Raw genomic sequence first — 14,184 nt, forward strand, 5'->3', positions numbered from 1 at the left:
TGACTGGCAGGTTTCCTGAAGTTGGTATTGCAGACTATAAGATTGGTTGCATCACAGAACTCCAGCAGTCTGGTTCCCTCCTCGTTGCGGGAACCGAAGCCATAGCCTCCATGTATGCCATGGAAGCCCCCAGCACGACGTCCGACATGACCGTTGAAGTCTCCAGCCACAAAGAGAAGGTCCCTGTCACTCGTCGACGAGGTAGTTTGCAAGAGGGTGTCATAGAATTGGTCTTTCAGACCATCTGGTAGCCCAGGTTGAGGTGCATAGGCTGAGATGACAGTAGCTAATCTATGATGAAGCACTAGTCTGATCTTAAGTACTCTGTCACTTACTCTAACGACCTCGATTACCTTATCCACCCATTTCTCCGCTAGAAGTATTCCTACGCCCCCGACCCCGTCAGTGTTCCCTGCCCAGAAAATCTTGTACCTGTGTTCTTTGCCTGTGAGGAACCTTGCAGAACCTCCTCTCCATCTTACTTCCTGGATGCAGCACATATCTACGCATCTCCGTTCAAGCATCTCAACAATTTCACCAGATCTACCTTTCAGCGTGCCGACGTTGAGAGTGCCAATCCTAACAGTATGGGTGTTGGGGGTGTGGGCCTGTAGCCTGGGAAGAGGAAAAGCAGTGTCGTGTACCTGAAAAGAAAACTTGCAATTGGAAGAATTCATAAGCAAAACATTACCTACAACCTGCAAACATTTCTCAACCTTAATGCGCTACCCAAAGGTAGGGGAGAGGATGGCCAAGGCCACTAGATGGGTTCCGGGAGACAGCCGAGGTTGACAGGATGACAAAGGGATGAACTTCCGGTGGAGGGGGCGGGATGACAGAGGAATGAACTTCCGGTGGAGGGGGTGGGATGACAGAGGAATGAACTTCCGGTGGAGGGGGTGGGATGACAGAGGAATGAACTTCCGGTGGAGGGGTGGGATGACAGAGGAATGAACTTCCGGTGGAGGGGGTGGGATGACAGAGGAATGAACTTCCGGTGGAGGGGTGGGATGACAGAGGAATGAACTTCCGGTGGAGGGGGTGGGATGACAGAGGAATGAACTTCCGGTGGAGGGGGCGGGATGACAGAGAAATGAACTTCCGGTGGAGGGGGTGGGATGGCAGAGGAATGAACTTCCGGTGGAGGGGGTGCGATGACAGAGGAATGAACTTCCGGTGGAGGGGTGGGGTGACAGAGGAATGAACTTCCGGTGGAGGGGTGGGATGACAGAGGAATGAACTTCCGGTGGAGGGGGGGTGGCAGAGGAATGAACTTCCGGTGGAGGGGGTGGGATGACAGAGGAATGAACTTCCGGTGGAGGGGGTGGGATGGCAGAGGAATGAACTTCCGGTGGAGGGGGTGGGATGACAGAGGAATGAAACTTCCGGTGGAGGGGGTGGGATGACAGAGGAATGACAGACGAATGAACTTCCGGTGGAGGGGGTGGGAGGGCGGGTTACCGCCAGCGAGTAGAGAGGGCTCTTAATTGTAGATTTTAAATATTTGAGAGACAACAATGCATAAATCGTAATTTTTTTTAAAAGAGCAATGAATTCTGGGTGATTAGAATATAACGTAGCATGAATTTAGGAAGCTTAGAAAATGAATAAGCATGAATTTAAGACAACAACTGAATTCAATTGAATTTCATGGAGAGAAACAAGAAAGCGCAAGGTATTGAGATGTTTGAGGCCGTAAATAAATAAAAATCTCTATCTTATCTGCATCTTGGGTATTTCGTCGTAGTACGTCAGCTAGATAATTTAGAATGGGTTTCTCATTTATATATAGCCAGAACCTGAAGACCTTAAAGGAAAAACTACGAAGGGGGAGAGAGAGGATGGAGGGGTAGACAGAGGCATGGCGGGAGAAAAGATCATCATCATCATCATCATATATATATATAAAGAGAGAGAGAGAGAGAGAGAGGGAGAGGGGGGACCAGTCAAGCAGCACATCACGCTGTAATTCTTGGGCTGAGAAATCAACACTTAAAAGCCATAATTTTAAGGAGCGATAAGAATTTTTGAATAAAGGAAAATGGGTAGTGGTGGTGGGTAGGTACCGCCAGCGAGTAGAGAGGGCTCTTAATTGTAGATTTTAAATATTTGAGAGACAACAATGCATAAATCGTAATTTTTTTAAAAGAGCAATGAATTCTGGGTGATTAGAATATAACGTAGCATGAATTTAGGAAGCTTAGAAAATGAATAAGCATGAATTTAAGACAACAACTGAATTCAATTGAATTTCATGGAGAGAAACAAGAAAGCGCAAGGTATTGAGATGTTTGAGGCCGTAAATAAATAAAAATCTCTATCTTATCTGCATCTTGGGTATTTCGTCGTAGTACGTCAGCTAGATAATTTAGAATGGGTTTCTCATTTATATATAGCCAGAACCTGAAGACCTTAAAGGAAAAACTACGAAGGGGGAGAGAGGGGATGGAGGGGTAGACAGAGGCATGGCGGGAGAAAAGATCATCATCATCATCATCATATATATATATAAAGAGAGAGAGAGAGAGAGAGAGGGAGAGGGGGGACCAGTCAAGCAGCACATCACGCTGTAATTCTTGGGCTGAGAAATCAACACTTAAAAGCCATAATTATAAATGCATAATGCAGTCTTAATTGCAAAACATGAATAAAGGTAAGAAATTGAAACATATCGAGGCAATATGAAACTGACTATTACATAAATAAATTGATTTTTGTCTGGGTTCAAACCCTCCATTTTCCTTATATTATATTATCAAAATTCTCTTCTATATCGAATGGATACTCTCCTTTCTTTTACTCGTTTACTTGTTTCAGTCATTTGACTGCGGCCATGCTGGAGCACCGCCTTTAGTCGAACAGATCGAACCCAGGACTTATTCTTTGGAAGCCTAGAACTTATTCTATCGGTCTCTTTTGCCGAACCGCTAAAATCAAATTGCCCATAAAAAGTATTTGCTGTCCACGGACCCCCTGTCTTGTCCTTGCGGACCCCCAGTGGTCCACGGACCACAGTTTGAAAACCGCTGACTTAGATAATGGAAGCTATTGACTACCTTGTGCTTACCCCACTAGAATTTGATGGAATCTATTTTCTATACGTATATACTTATATATATATGAACTGTCAGTTGTTATTTTATGCATAAAATATACATGTGTAACACAGATGTACATATGTAACACATGTATGTACATATGTAATACATGTATGTAGCTGTGCATGCATGAATACACACACAGGTGCACACACATACATGTGCGCGCGCGCAAACACTCTCACACATGTACATATGTACACAAGCATGGTATGGTTATCCAACTTCTTTAAAGGACAATCACTCTAAATAAGGCTTGACATGGCCCATGACAGCCTCTGCAATCCTGACTAGCATGGAAAGCAGATGTGAAATGAGTATGTTAATGCTGCTGCTGCTGCTGATGATGATGATGATGATGATGATATTATATAAAATGCATGGTTGTCTAAAATCGATTGTATCCTTGTTTTCTTTTCCAGATATGGCAGTGTGGAGGCAGCATAAAGTGGGTCCCATGTTCACATGTTGCACGCATCCATCGATCATCCATGTTTTTAGGTGCCTCCCAAGATCTCAGTGTTCTTGCTATGGTTTGTATCTGTTATTGTAGATAAACATTACTGTTTAGTTCCAGTGAAAAACTGGGGTTAATTTGATCAGCCATAATGTCCCTCCTTCTATACCAGTGACAATGGTAGAAACTAATATTTAAAGACAGTGCAGTAAACTGCATATTTTATTCATAAACATCAATTTCTAATTGTTTGCAAATAACGTTTATCATCGTGATTGAACCAAATTCGATGACTGGCACCTGTGCCAGTGGAGCGCTAAGAGCACCGTCCGAGCGTGATCATTGCCAGAGCAGCTGTCTAGCTTCCGTGTCAGTGGCACGTAAATAGCACCATTTGAGCGTGATCGTCACCAGCGTCGCCTTGTTGGCACTTGTGCCAGTGGCACGTGAAAAACATTTGTGTGAGGTCATTGCCAGTGCCACTGGACTGGCTCCTGTGCAGGTGGCACGTAAAAAACACCATTTTGAGCATGGCCGTTGCCAGTACTGCCTGACTGGCCCTTGTGCCGGTGGCACGTAAAAGCACCCACTACACTTTTGGAGTGGTTGGCGTTAGGAAGGGCATCCAGCTGTAGAAACTCTGCCAGATCAGATTGGAGCCTGGTGCAGCCTTCTGGTTCACCAGTCCTCAGTCAAATCATCCAACCCATGCTAGCATGGAAAGCAGACGTTAAACAATGATGATGATGATGATGATCATGATGATGTTGGTTTCATTGGCCTTAGAGGATCTTCAAAGACCATAAGTTAACCTTTTAGAAGTGGGTGAGCTTTAGAAGCAGATGAGTTTTCCTAATTCCATTTAGAAGTTGATTACTGGCTGCTATAGTAGCTGGTGATGAAATTTGGGCTCTCTTTGTTATTCTCACAAGAAATTTAAAAACAAAGAATTTAAGACATTAAGAGAGTTATTACATTACATGTTATCACACCATAATTCATCAGCTCATAAACTGTAATATCATAAGTAATGACATCACTAGCTATTCACTTCACATGGCTGTCGCATCATCACCTGTGACATGAAATGTTACATCGTAGCTAATCACACCCTAGCCTGTTATATGCCATGGAGTCACATCATAGTCACATCATAGTCCCTCACGTCATAATCCCTCACATCATAGTCCCTCACATCATAGTCCCTCACATCATAGTCCCTTACATCATAGTCCCTCACATCATAGTCCCTCACATCGTAGTCCCTCACATCATATGCTGTTACAGCATTAACTTGATAATGTCATATTGTTATATCATAGTTCCTCACATTATATGCTGTTGCATCACATCCAGTTACATTATAAGATATATGTCATGTTGTTAGATCACAGCTCCTTGCATGATAACCTATTACATTGCATATTGTTAAAATGCACTTGATTACACAACAGGCTCTTACATAACACCATCTTATCACCATTTCCTCCAGGAAAGCTAACATCTAACCCTTTAAATTGTTTACTCAGGATTACATACGAGTTGTTGAAGTGTGGCTGGACAATGAACACAAACGGTATTTCTATGCGAGACAACCTTTAATGGAAGAATATCCTTATCTTAACATTACCAAACAATTGGAATTTAAGAAGGAACACAATTGTAAGAGCTTCGAATGGTTTCTGAAGAATGTAGCCTATGAAGTACTGGACTATTATCCCCCACAGCCTCCTAATAAATATTGGGGCCAGGTAAGTATTCAGATTAGTCTTCATACTATACTCTTACTCTTTACTCTTTTACTTGTTTCAGTCATTTGACTGTGGCCATGCTGGAGCACCACCTTTAGTCAAGCAAATCGACCCCGGGACTTATTCTTTGTAAGCCTAGTACTTATTCTATTGGTCTCTTTTGCCGAACTGCTAAGTTACGGGGACGTAAACACACCAGCATCGGTTGTCAAGCAATGTTAGGGAGACAAACACAGACACACAAACACACACACACATATATATATACATATATACGACGGGCTTCTTTCAGTTTCCGTCTACCAAATCCACTAACAAGGCTTTGGTCGGCCCGAGGCTATAGTAGAAGACACTTGCCCAAGATGCCATGCAGTGGGACTGAACCCGGAACCATGTGGTTGGTAAGCAAGCTACTTACCACTCAGCCACTCCTGCACCTATATGTACCTTTTGTAAGTATGTGATAGATGGTTTCAGGTACAGTTCAGGTAGATGCAGTGGCATGACACCTTGGGCAAATGTCTGCTACTAATAACTCAGGGATGACTAAGAGCTTGTGAGAGGATTTGTAGCCTGTCATATATATGTATGTGCTATCCAGTATTATACATACTTCCGGGTTTACATTTGGGCTTCTGTCATGTGTGAATAGATAAATGAAAAAATTGGAGTCAACAAGAAGGAGTACGGTTGGACATTTAGTTTCAGTCACTACAATTGTTTCTATGCAACGTAGTTCTCCAGGCATGCAGGTACTTGGTTATGTAACCACTTCCCTGCATTATATCTAGCTGTGTTTCCTCAGGCGATATGTAAATATTGTCTCCGTAAGTTCAAATTCTCAGCCTTAAGATCATCCTCTCTGTCAGTCATGGCCTGAAGTTCGTAGTAGCCACTGAGTTTATCTAGGTGGTTTGTTGCTGAAGGACTATTGGCAAGAGGATGCTCTTGAAGCCAAGTGTTTGAACTTACAGAGACAATATTTACACATCGCCTGAGGAAACACAACTAGATCTCATAATGCAGGGAAATATTGCATAATCAAGTACCTGAATGCCTGGCGAACCACGTTGCATAGAAACAATTGTAGTGATTGAAATTAAATGTCCAACTTTACTCCTTGTTGTTTCCAATTTTTTCAATTGTATGTATGTATGTTTGTATGTTTGTATGTATGTATGTATGTATGTATGTATGTATGTATATGTACATATACATACATACATATATATATATATATATATATATATATATATATATATATGTATATGTGTGAGTGAATACATATATATATATATATATGTATATACATATATATGTATATATATATATGAATGTATGTATGTATATGTATGTATCGCTTGCTTGCTCCGTCTGTCTATCTCTCTCTCTATATATATGTATACTAGCTTAAAAGCTATAGTCTATGTGGACTTATAAGCTAGCTCCTGTGGAGGGTCACTGGGCCTGTGGCCCAAAACTAAAGAGAGCTAAATAGTATGCCTATAATACATCTATAATGACTATATGCCCCAGTGGTGTTTGATCAGAGGTTAAGGATGGATGAGAATTAATTCTGCAATGCAATCATTTTATTGTTCCAGTCCCAAGTTGAATTCCAGCTGTTGTACAATTTGTCCCAAAGTTCTTACCTTGACGTAAAATTAATGAAGCGAATGTGATTTATCTCCCCCTTAATCTCTGATGTCATCTGACAGTCACCAACCAAGATGGTGTGAATCAGCAAGGCTTTACCAGCTAGAAATAATAACTCAAATCCTTTTAAGTCAGATCCCAATGCTGGATGTTCAAGAACCAAACAAAGGGCAGACTTTCAGTTCTGGGATCATCCTGATTCCAAAAAGGTATATTGTGTCAATGTAGAGGAAATGTAGTCTGAGATACAAGGATCCCGGACAGACTGACAGAATTTCACTTTTATTATTATAGATAATACACAATACTATATGTACCTTTTGTAAGTATGCGATAGATGGTTTCAGGTACAGCTCCCTGTTGGGTTTTTTTTTCCTAAAAGATTTTCCTAAGAGATTTCCCAGTTCATGTTGGGTTTTTTTTTTCCTAAAAGATTTTTCATATTTCCTTGTAAGTCCTTTATGCTTCGTTTTGGAATAATAGTGTCCGTAAATCCTATTATTCTTCTATTATTCTTCTAATCATAACGTCCGCTTTCCATGCTAGCATGGGTTGGACGATTTGACTGGGGACTGGCAAACCAGATGGCTACACCAGACTCTAATCTGATTTGGCAGAGTTTCTACAGCTGGATGCCCTTCCTAACACCAACCACTCCGAGAGTGTAGTGGGTGCTTAGATATAAAATTATACTATGATAAGTTTTGGTGAGTTTTTTTGGTATATTTAAAAGGCCATTTGAAGGATATTTGGCTGTCATTACTTGCAGGTGAGTGAATATGTCAGGAACGTTTCTCTTTGGTGCATGAAATGGAATTTTGGGGTATGTAAACTGTTAAGTATCTGGTTATTGAGTTGCTTCTGTTGTATTATATTTTTGATCAAGCATCTTACTCACATCTTTTCTTATAGTAAATACCTATTATTGTCTGTCATTCAGGTTATGTTGGAAAAAACTGGAGATTGTAGTAACTGGCAGGCATCATCTGTTGGAGAAAAAACTATTCGTATGAGTCCTTGCAAGTCCGACAAAGGAAACCAGGTAACAGTGACAGTATACATTATGATTTATTAATTACAGATATGCTGACAGTTTTATTTTATTGCTATAATCTAGGTACAGGCATAGCTGTGTGGTAAGAAGCTTGCTTGCTTCTCAATCACATGGTTCTGAGTTCAATCCCACTGCATGGCATCATAGGCATGGTTGACCCAAGCTTTGCAAGTGGGTTTGGTAGACAGAGACTGAAAGAAGCCTGTTGTGTATATATATATATATATATATATATATATATATATGTTAATTCTCTAATTCTCTAAAACAGGACACAGTCGTGTGTCGATAAGCCAGCTGGAGGAGATGTCCTCCTGGGGCTAAAAGCAACAGTAACATCCACCCCTAGGGGTCAGCCACACTTAAGTGGCAATATACTACACTTTATATATATATATATATATATATATATATGTATGTATGTATGCATGTATGTATGTATGTATTTATGCGTGTCGGTATTTGTTCCCCTGCCATCACTTGACAACCAATGCTGTATATATGTATGTATTTGGTTCTTTTACAGCTGTTTCGGTTAAATATGAAAGGTCAATTGATATGGGATGAGTTCTGCATTGAAACAATAAACGATATTTTACACATACAAGAGTGTCCTGTCCAACCTGTTGGTAACTGGTCCTATCTAGAGGTAAGCTGATATTTTAACATACTGCTTTACATAATCTTTGTAATGGTTTCTGTTCATTTGTGTTGATTTAAAAGACAAAATGGAGCCTGGGCAGCCCTCCAGCTGACCACTTCCGGTCAAACCATCCAAGTACGGAGAACAGACCTTAAACAATGATGATGATGATGATGCTGATAATGATGATGATGATCATGTGGTTTTCTTTAAATCAATGCTTTACTACATTATTATACTACAACACAACACATACAATACTACACTATCACAGTGCATACTACATCACTATACTGTAACATATACAGCACCACTGTACTGTAGTATATAGAGCATCACTGTACTGAAAGGCAGAAGGTTATCGCAACCCTGCGTCATCATCGTTTAACGTCCGCTTTCCATGCTAGCATGGGTTGGATGATTTGACTGAGGACTGGCGAACCAGATGGCTACACCAGGCTCCAATCTGATCTGGCAGAGTTTCTACAGCTGGATGCCCTTCCTAATGCCAACCACTTTGAGAGTGTAATGGGTGCTTTTACATGCCACCGGCACGGGTGCCATTTGTGTGGCACTGGTATCTACCACGACTGCGATTCTGCTCGGCTCGATGGCTCTTTTTCTCAAGCATGACATGCATATACATATATATGTATTCAACCATGTATGTATGTATGTATGCATGCATATATGTATGTGTGTGTGTTTTCATGTATGTACGTGTACACACACACACATACACACACATATATGTATACAGCATTTTAGTTAGTTTCCATTTCTCAAATCTGTGGAACTGAGCCTGGAACCACGTGGTTGGAAGGCAAATTTCTTACCAAGAACCCACATCTATGGCCTTGAATCTATGGTAAGACAGCAGACCCCCCCACTCTAAAATATTTGTCCTCCCCACCCATCTCCATCAACCTAAATGTCTTTTTTCTTTTATTTCCTCCTAGAATACAAAACAAATTTTCAACAGTCGTTTCCAAAAATGTGTTGAAGTGGTATCAAACTCTGTACTTTGTCTCAAAGACTGTGATGCTAACAACAAGATGCAGCAATGGAATTTTAAGAAATTTAAGGCCTGGGATATTCCTAAACAACAACAACAACAACAACAGCAGCCTCAACAACAACAACAACAACAAGAACAGAAGCCTCAACAACAACAACAACAACAACAGCAGCAGCAACCTCAACAACAAGAACAACAACAGCCTCAACAACAACAACAACAACAACAACAACAGCAGCAGCAACCTCAACAACAGGAACAACAACAGCCTCAACAACAACAACAACAACAACAACAACAGCAGCAGCAGCAGCAACCTCAACAACAAGAACAACAACAACAGCAGCAGCAGCAGCAACCTCAACAACAAGAACAACAACAGCCTCAACAACAACAACAACAACAACAACAACAGCAGCAGCAGCAGCAACCTCAACAACAAGAACAACAACAACAGCCTCAACAACAACAGCAGCAGCAGCCTCAACAACAACAACAACAACAACAGCAGCAGCAGCAGCAACCTCAACAACAAGAACAACAACAGCCTCAACAACAACAACAACAACAACAACAACAACAACAGCAGCAGCAACCTCAACAACAGGAACAGCAGCAGCAGCCTCAACAACAACAACAACAAGAACAACAACAACAACAACAACAGCAGCAGCAGCAACCTCAACAACAAGAACAACAACAGCCTCAACAACAACAACAACAACAACAACAACAGCAGCAGCAACCTCAACAACAAGAACAACAACAGCCTCAACAACAAGAACAACAACAACAACAACAACAGCAGCAGCAGCAGCAACCTCAACAACAGCAGAAGCCTCAACAAGAACAGCCTCAACACCAAGAACAACAACAGCAGCAACCTCAACAACAAGAACAACAGCAGCAGCCTCAGCAACAACAGCAGCAGCCAAAGTAACAGCAGCAGCAGTAGCAACAACAGTGGCACCCCCCCCCCCCCCCCCCCCCCCCAAAAAAAACCCCAATGATAATGACAATATTTTCCCTTAATTTTGTTACCAAACCAACCAATTGGTATTACTAAATTTATCATATTTCAATTGAATTGCATTTTAATTCCATGTTGTGGACCAAGTCTCAGCCAGAGACCTAAGGCATGTACATATTAATATCAGATGGAGAGAAACTTGCTGAGAATATATGGGTGGTTGATGTTAGCACAGTTTTTTGAGTCTCATAAATTGTTGGTTTCCCAGAGGGATCTAGTCAAAAAATTTGTCAGTACCTTTCTTGATCATTCCCTCGGGGCTCCTACAACAACAGGGATGGTTTTTAATTGCTATGTCTGAGATAATCTCAATCTCAAGGCCTTTATATTTCAACAGTTTTTCAAATTCCTTCACTAAGATGTTTCTATCAGTAGGTAATGTCATGTCAATTAACAGGCATATTTTTTTGTTTTGGGTCTTTGATGACAATGCCAGGTCTGTTAGCATTTATTTGCCTGTCCGTATGTATCCACCAAGGGACATGCTCAACTGGTTAAGGTCAAACAACTGACAAGCAAATCTGTGGTATTGAGCAGAATATTTGCTGTAGCCCATCTTATTATTATGTTATTTTTTTCTTCTTTCTTCAAATTTTCTTCTATTTCTTGTAAAAATGTTTTCCGTACACCTAGGGCAGAGAAACTCATTGTATGCATTCCCAGTTTACACACGCAAATTCACAGGTAGAATATGTATTTTTAAAAAAATTAATAAATAAATTCATGAATGGATGTTGTTTTCACAGCGATAATGGTCTTCTCAGTACATGAGTCGTTCCAGTTAACACAATTTTTTGCACTTCCTGTAGAGATGGTAAGCCTGGTATCATTTTCAAATTGGTTTCAGTACCTTTTTTTTATCATTCCTAGAGATCCTACAATCACTGGTATGGTAGTCGCCTTGAGATGCCACATTTTTTTCAATTTCTATTAGCAAGTCTTTATATTTACTGATCTTGTCAAATTCTTTTGCCGCTATATTATGATCGCAGGGAATACTCATCATCATCAGCAACAAGTTGAGAATCTTTGGGGACTATAACTCTTGCTGTTGTTTAGAGAATATGAAATATGTGCGCAGAATCAGGAAAATAAAATAAAAGATATGAAGGAACTCGGTGGTACTTGAACCCAAATATTGGCCCTATGCCAATTTTCTGTTCTGTTTTAGTCATTTACACTGAGGAGTAGCCCTTTAATTTGTGTTAGACTAGAACAGTGGTTCCCAACCCCTTTATTTAAATGAGTTTTCCGATGGGCTCCTTTTAATATGCTTATCCTTATGTGTATATATTCCTTTTTTGTTTTATTTGCTTCAGTTATTTGACTGTGGCCATGCTGGAGCACCACCTTAAAGAGTGTTAGTCGAAGAAATCGCCCCCAGGACTTATTCTTTGTAAGGCTAGTACTAATTCTATCAGTCGTTTTTGCCGAACCGCTAAGTGATGGGGACGTAAACACACCACCATCGGTTGTCAAGTGATGGTGGTGGGGACAAACACAGATGCACACACACACACACACAAATATGACAGGCTTCTTCCAGTTTCCATTTGGAAATTATGATGCATTTTTCGAAAAGTCCCAAATGGGGATCGCTGAAAAAAAGCATATTTATCCTTTTCTATTCAACTGCAATAATAAACATTTTAGCCTTTTTGAAATTATAGTATCAAATGTGATTGTGTATGAAATATCAATGAATGATATGGATGGGAAATGCAAAAAAAAAAACAAAAACAAAAAAAAAAACGTTTTCAAAACAGTCAATATTTTTGTAGTTCAAAAATTGCGATTTATGACATAAAATGTCCTCTAGAATTAGCCAGAGCTAATAATGACAAACTTTAATTACTAAATATTATTAAACACACCTCTGCAAATGCAATGTACATAAGCAATTCACTTTAAATACAACAAACTGGTAGTGAGGCTGTTTTTAGCAGATCCCCAAATCGGTCTCGTGGCAGGCAATGGGTTAAGGACAACAGTGTTATGGTAACGCTGGTGGAACTGGCATAACTACATGTACATAGACATCTTGTATTTCTATTTCTCTCATTTAAGTTTTCAGGCAAAGAAAATTCTACATTATCTACATTTGACGGATATTTGTCCTCATCTTGTTTGTTCTTAACACAACGTTACGGCTGATATATCCTCCAGCCTTCATCAGGTGTCTTGGGGAAATTTCAAACCTAGGTTCTCATTCCTAAGGTATTTTGCGATGTTTTTATTATTAAATTCAAATTACGATAAACATAAACAAAGTTTGCTTTTAGAAACGTTGAGATGTCTTAGAAAGTTAAAGAAGTGATTTTAAGTTCTCAAATGCAGGATAATGCTAATAATATAGCTTGAACAGGATAAGCTACCCCTATTTTGCAGAAAAAAGTGTAGGTGGCCAGTTCAGGCTATATTATTAACATTATCCTGTGTTTGAGAATTTAAAATTAGTTGTTATTATTATTATTATTATTCAGACCACTGCCTGGAATCGAACTCAGAATCTTGGGGTTAGTAGCCCGCACTCTTAATCACTACACCATATGCCCACAGGCATAATAATAATAATAATAATAATAGTAGTAGTAACAACAACAACAACAACAACAACAACAACAACAACAACAACAACAACAACAACAACAACAACAACAACAACAACAACAACAACAATAATAATAATAATAATAATAATAATAATAATAATAACATTAAAAAATACCTTAAGAATGAGAACCCAGGTTCGAAATTTTCCCCAAGACACCTGAAGAAGGCTGGAGGGTATATCAGCCGAAACGTTGTGTTAACAATAAACAAGATGAGGACAAATATCCGTCGAATGTAAATAATGTACATAATTCCTCATCTCTGAAATATAGAACTGAAAGAAAATTCTGATTGGAGTTTGGTGCTACAGTGTCAATTCTTCCTTATTCTCTTTGTCTTCATACAAAGGAGGAGATGTCTGCTAAATGGTGCATCACCAAGCTTCATGATTAAAAGCTATAGGAAACATTGGACGATGGCAAATGTGACACGTGCCAAAGGATTCTTCAGAGAGCCCTGGTAGTCAGTAGAGATTTTGCTATACAGGATAATCTTGAGCAAATGCCGTCTCTTTTCCATTCTAGAAAAGTGCTCTGTTTAATGCTATTGTAAATTGAATAGTATGGCCATTGTGCTGGTGACTTCTGCTTGTTTTAGGATTTCAATATTGTAAGAAAATTATTCCAGTCAATGGCGACAGTGGTATGCAAGCAGTCTTCAAGAGGTCATTGGTGTTTATGGTAGGTCATTCCCTACTCAGAGCCATAGACACACACACATGCTAGTATACACATGCACACACTCCCCAGTAGTGATAGGTTCCCTCAACTACAGCTTGCCTTCCACTTGACCCATTCTACCTTTATATTTTCCTGCATCATGATCTGAAATGTCAGGTTTTTATCTCTCTACCTTGAAGACAGA

The 14,184-nt window shown here is 39.9% G+C and overlaps 1 protein-coding gene across 2 annotated transcripts in view; it reads left to right on the top strand.

Moving 5' to 3' along the window:
- LOC106873890 (N-acetylgalactosaminyltransferase 7) overlaps positions 1-11,439 on the top strand; it is a 44,404-nt gene extending 32,965 nt beyond the window's left edge. For both annotated transcript variants that reach the window (XM_052972004.2, XM_089360337.1), the window contains 5 exons: positions 3,521-3,631; positions 5,085-5,306; positions 7,903-8,004; positions 8,543-8,665; positions 9,619-11,439. In XM_052972004.2, coding sequence (XP_052827964.2) covers positions 3,521-3,631; positions 5,085-5,306; positions 7,903-8,004; positions 8,543-8,665; positions 9,619-10,617 — 1,557 coding nt within the window. In that variant the 3' untranslated portion in view covers positions 10,618-11,439. The remainder of the gene's footprint in view (positions 1-3,520; positions 3,632-5,084; positions 5,307-7,902; positions 8,005-8,542; positions 8,666-9,618) is intronic.
- The last annotated feature ends 2,745 nt before the right edge of the window (positions 11,440-14,184 follow it).

The sequence above is a fragment of the Octopus bimaculoides genome, chromosome 11 (genome assembly GCF_046866305.1).
Source record: "Octopus bimaculoides isolate indiv1 chromosome 11, ASM4686630v1, whole genome shotgun sequence".
In the NCBI taxonomy this organism is placed as follows: Eukaryota; Metazoa; Mollusca; class Cephalopoda; order Octopoda; family Octopodidae; genus Octopus; species Octopus bimaculoides.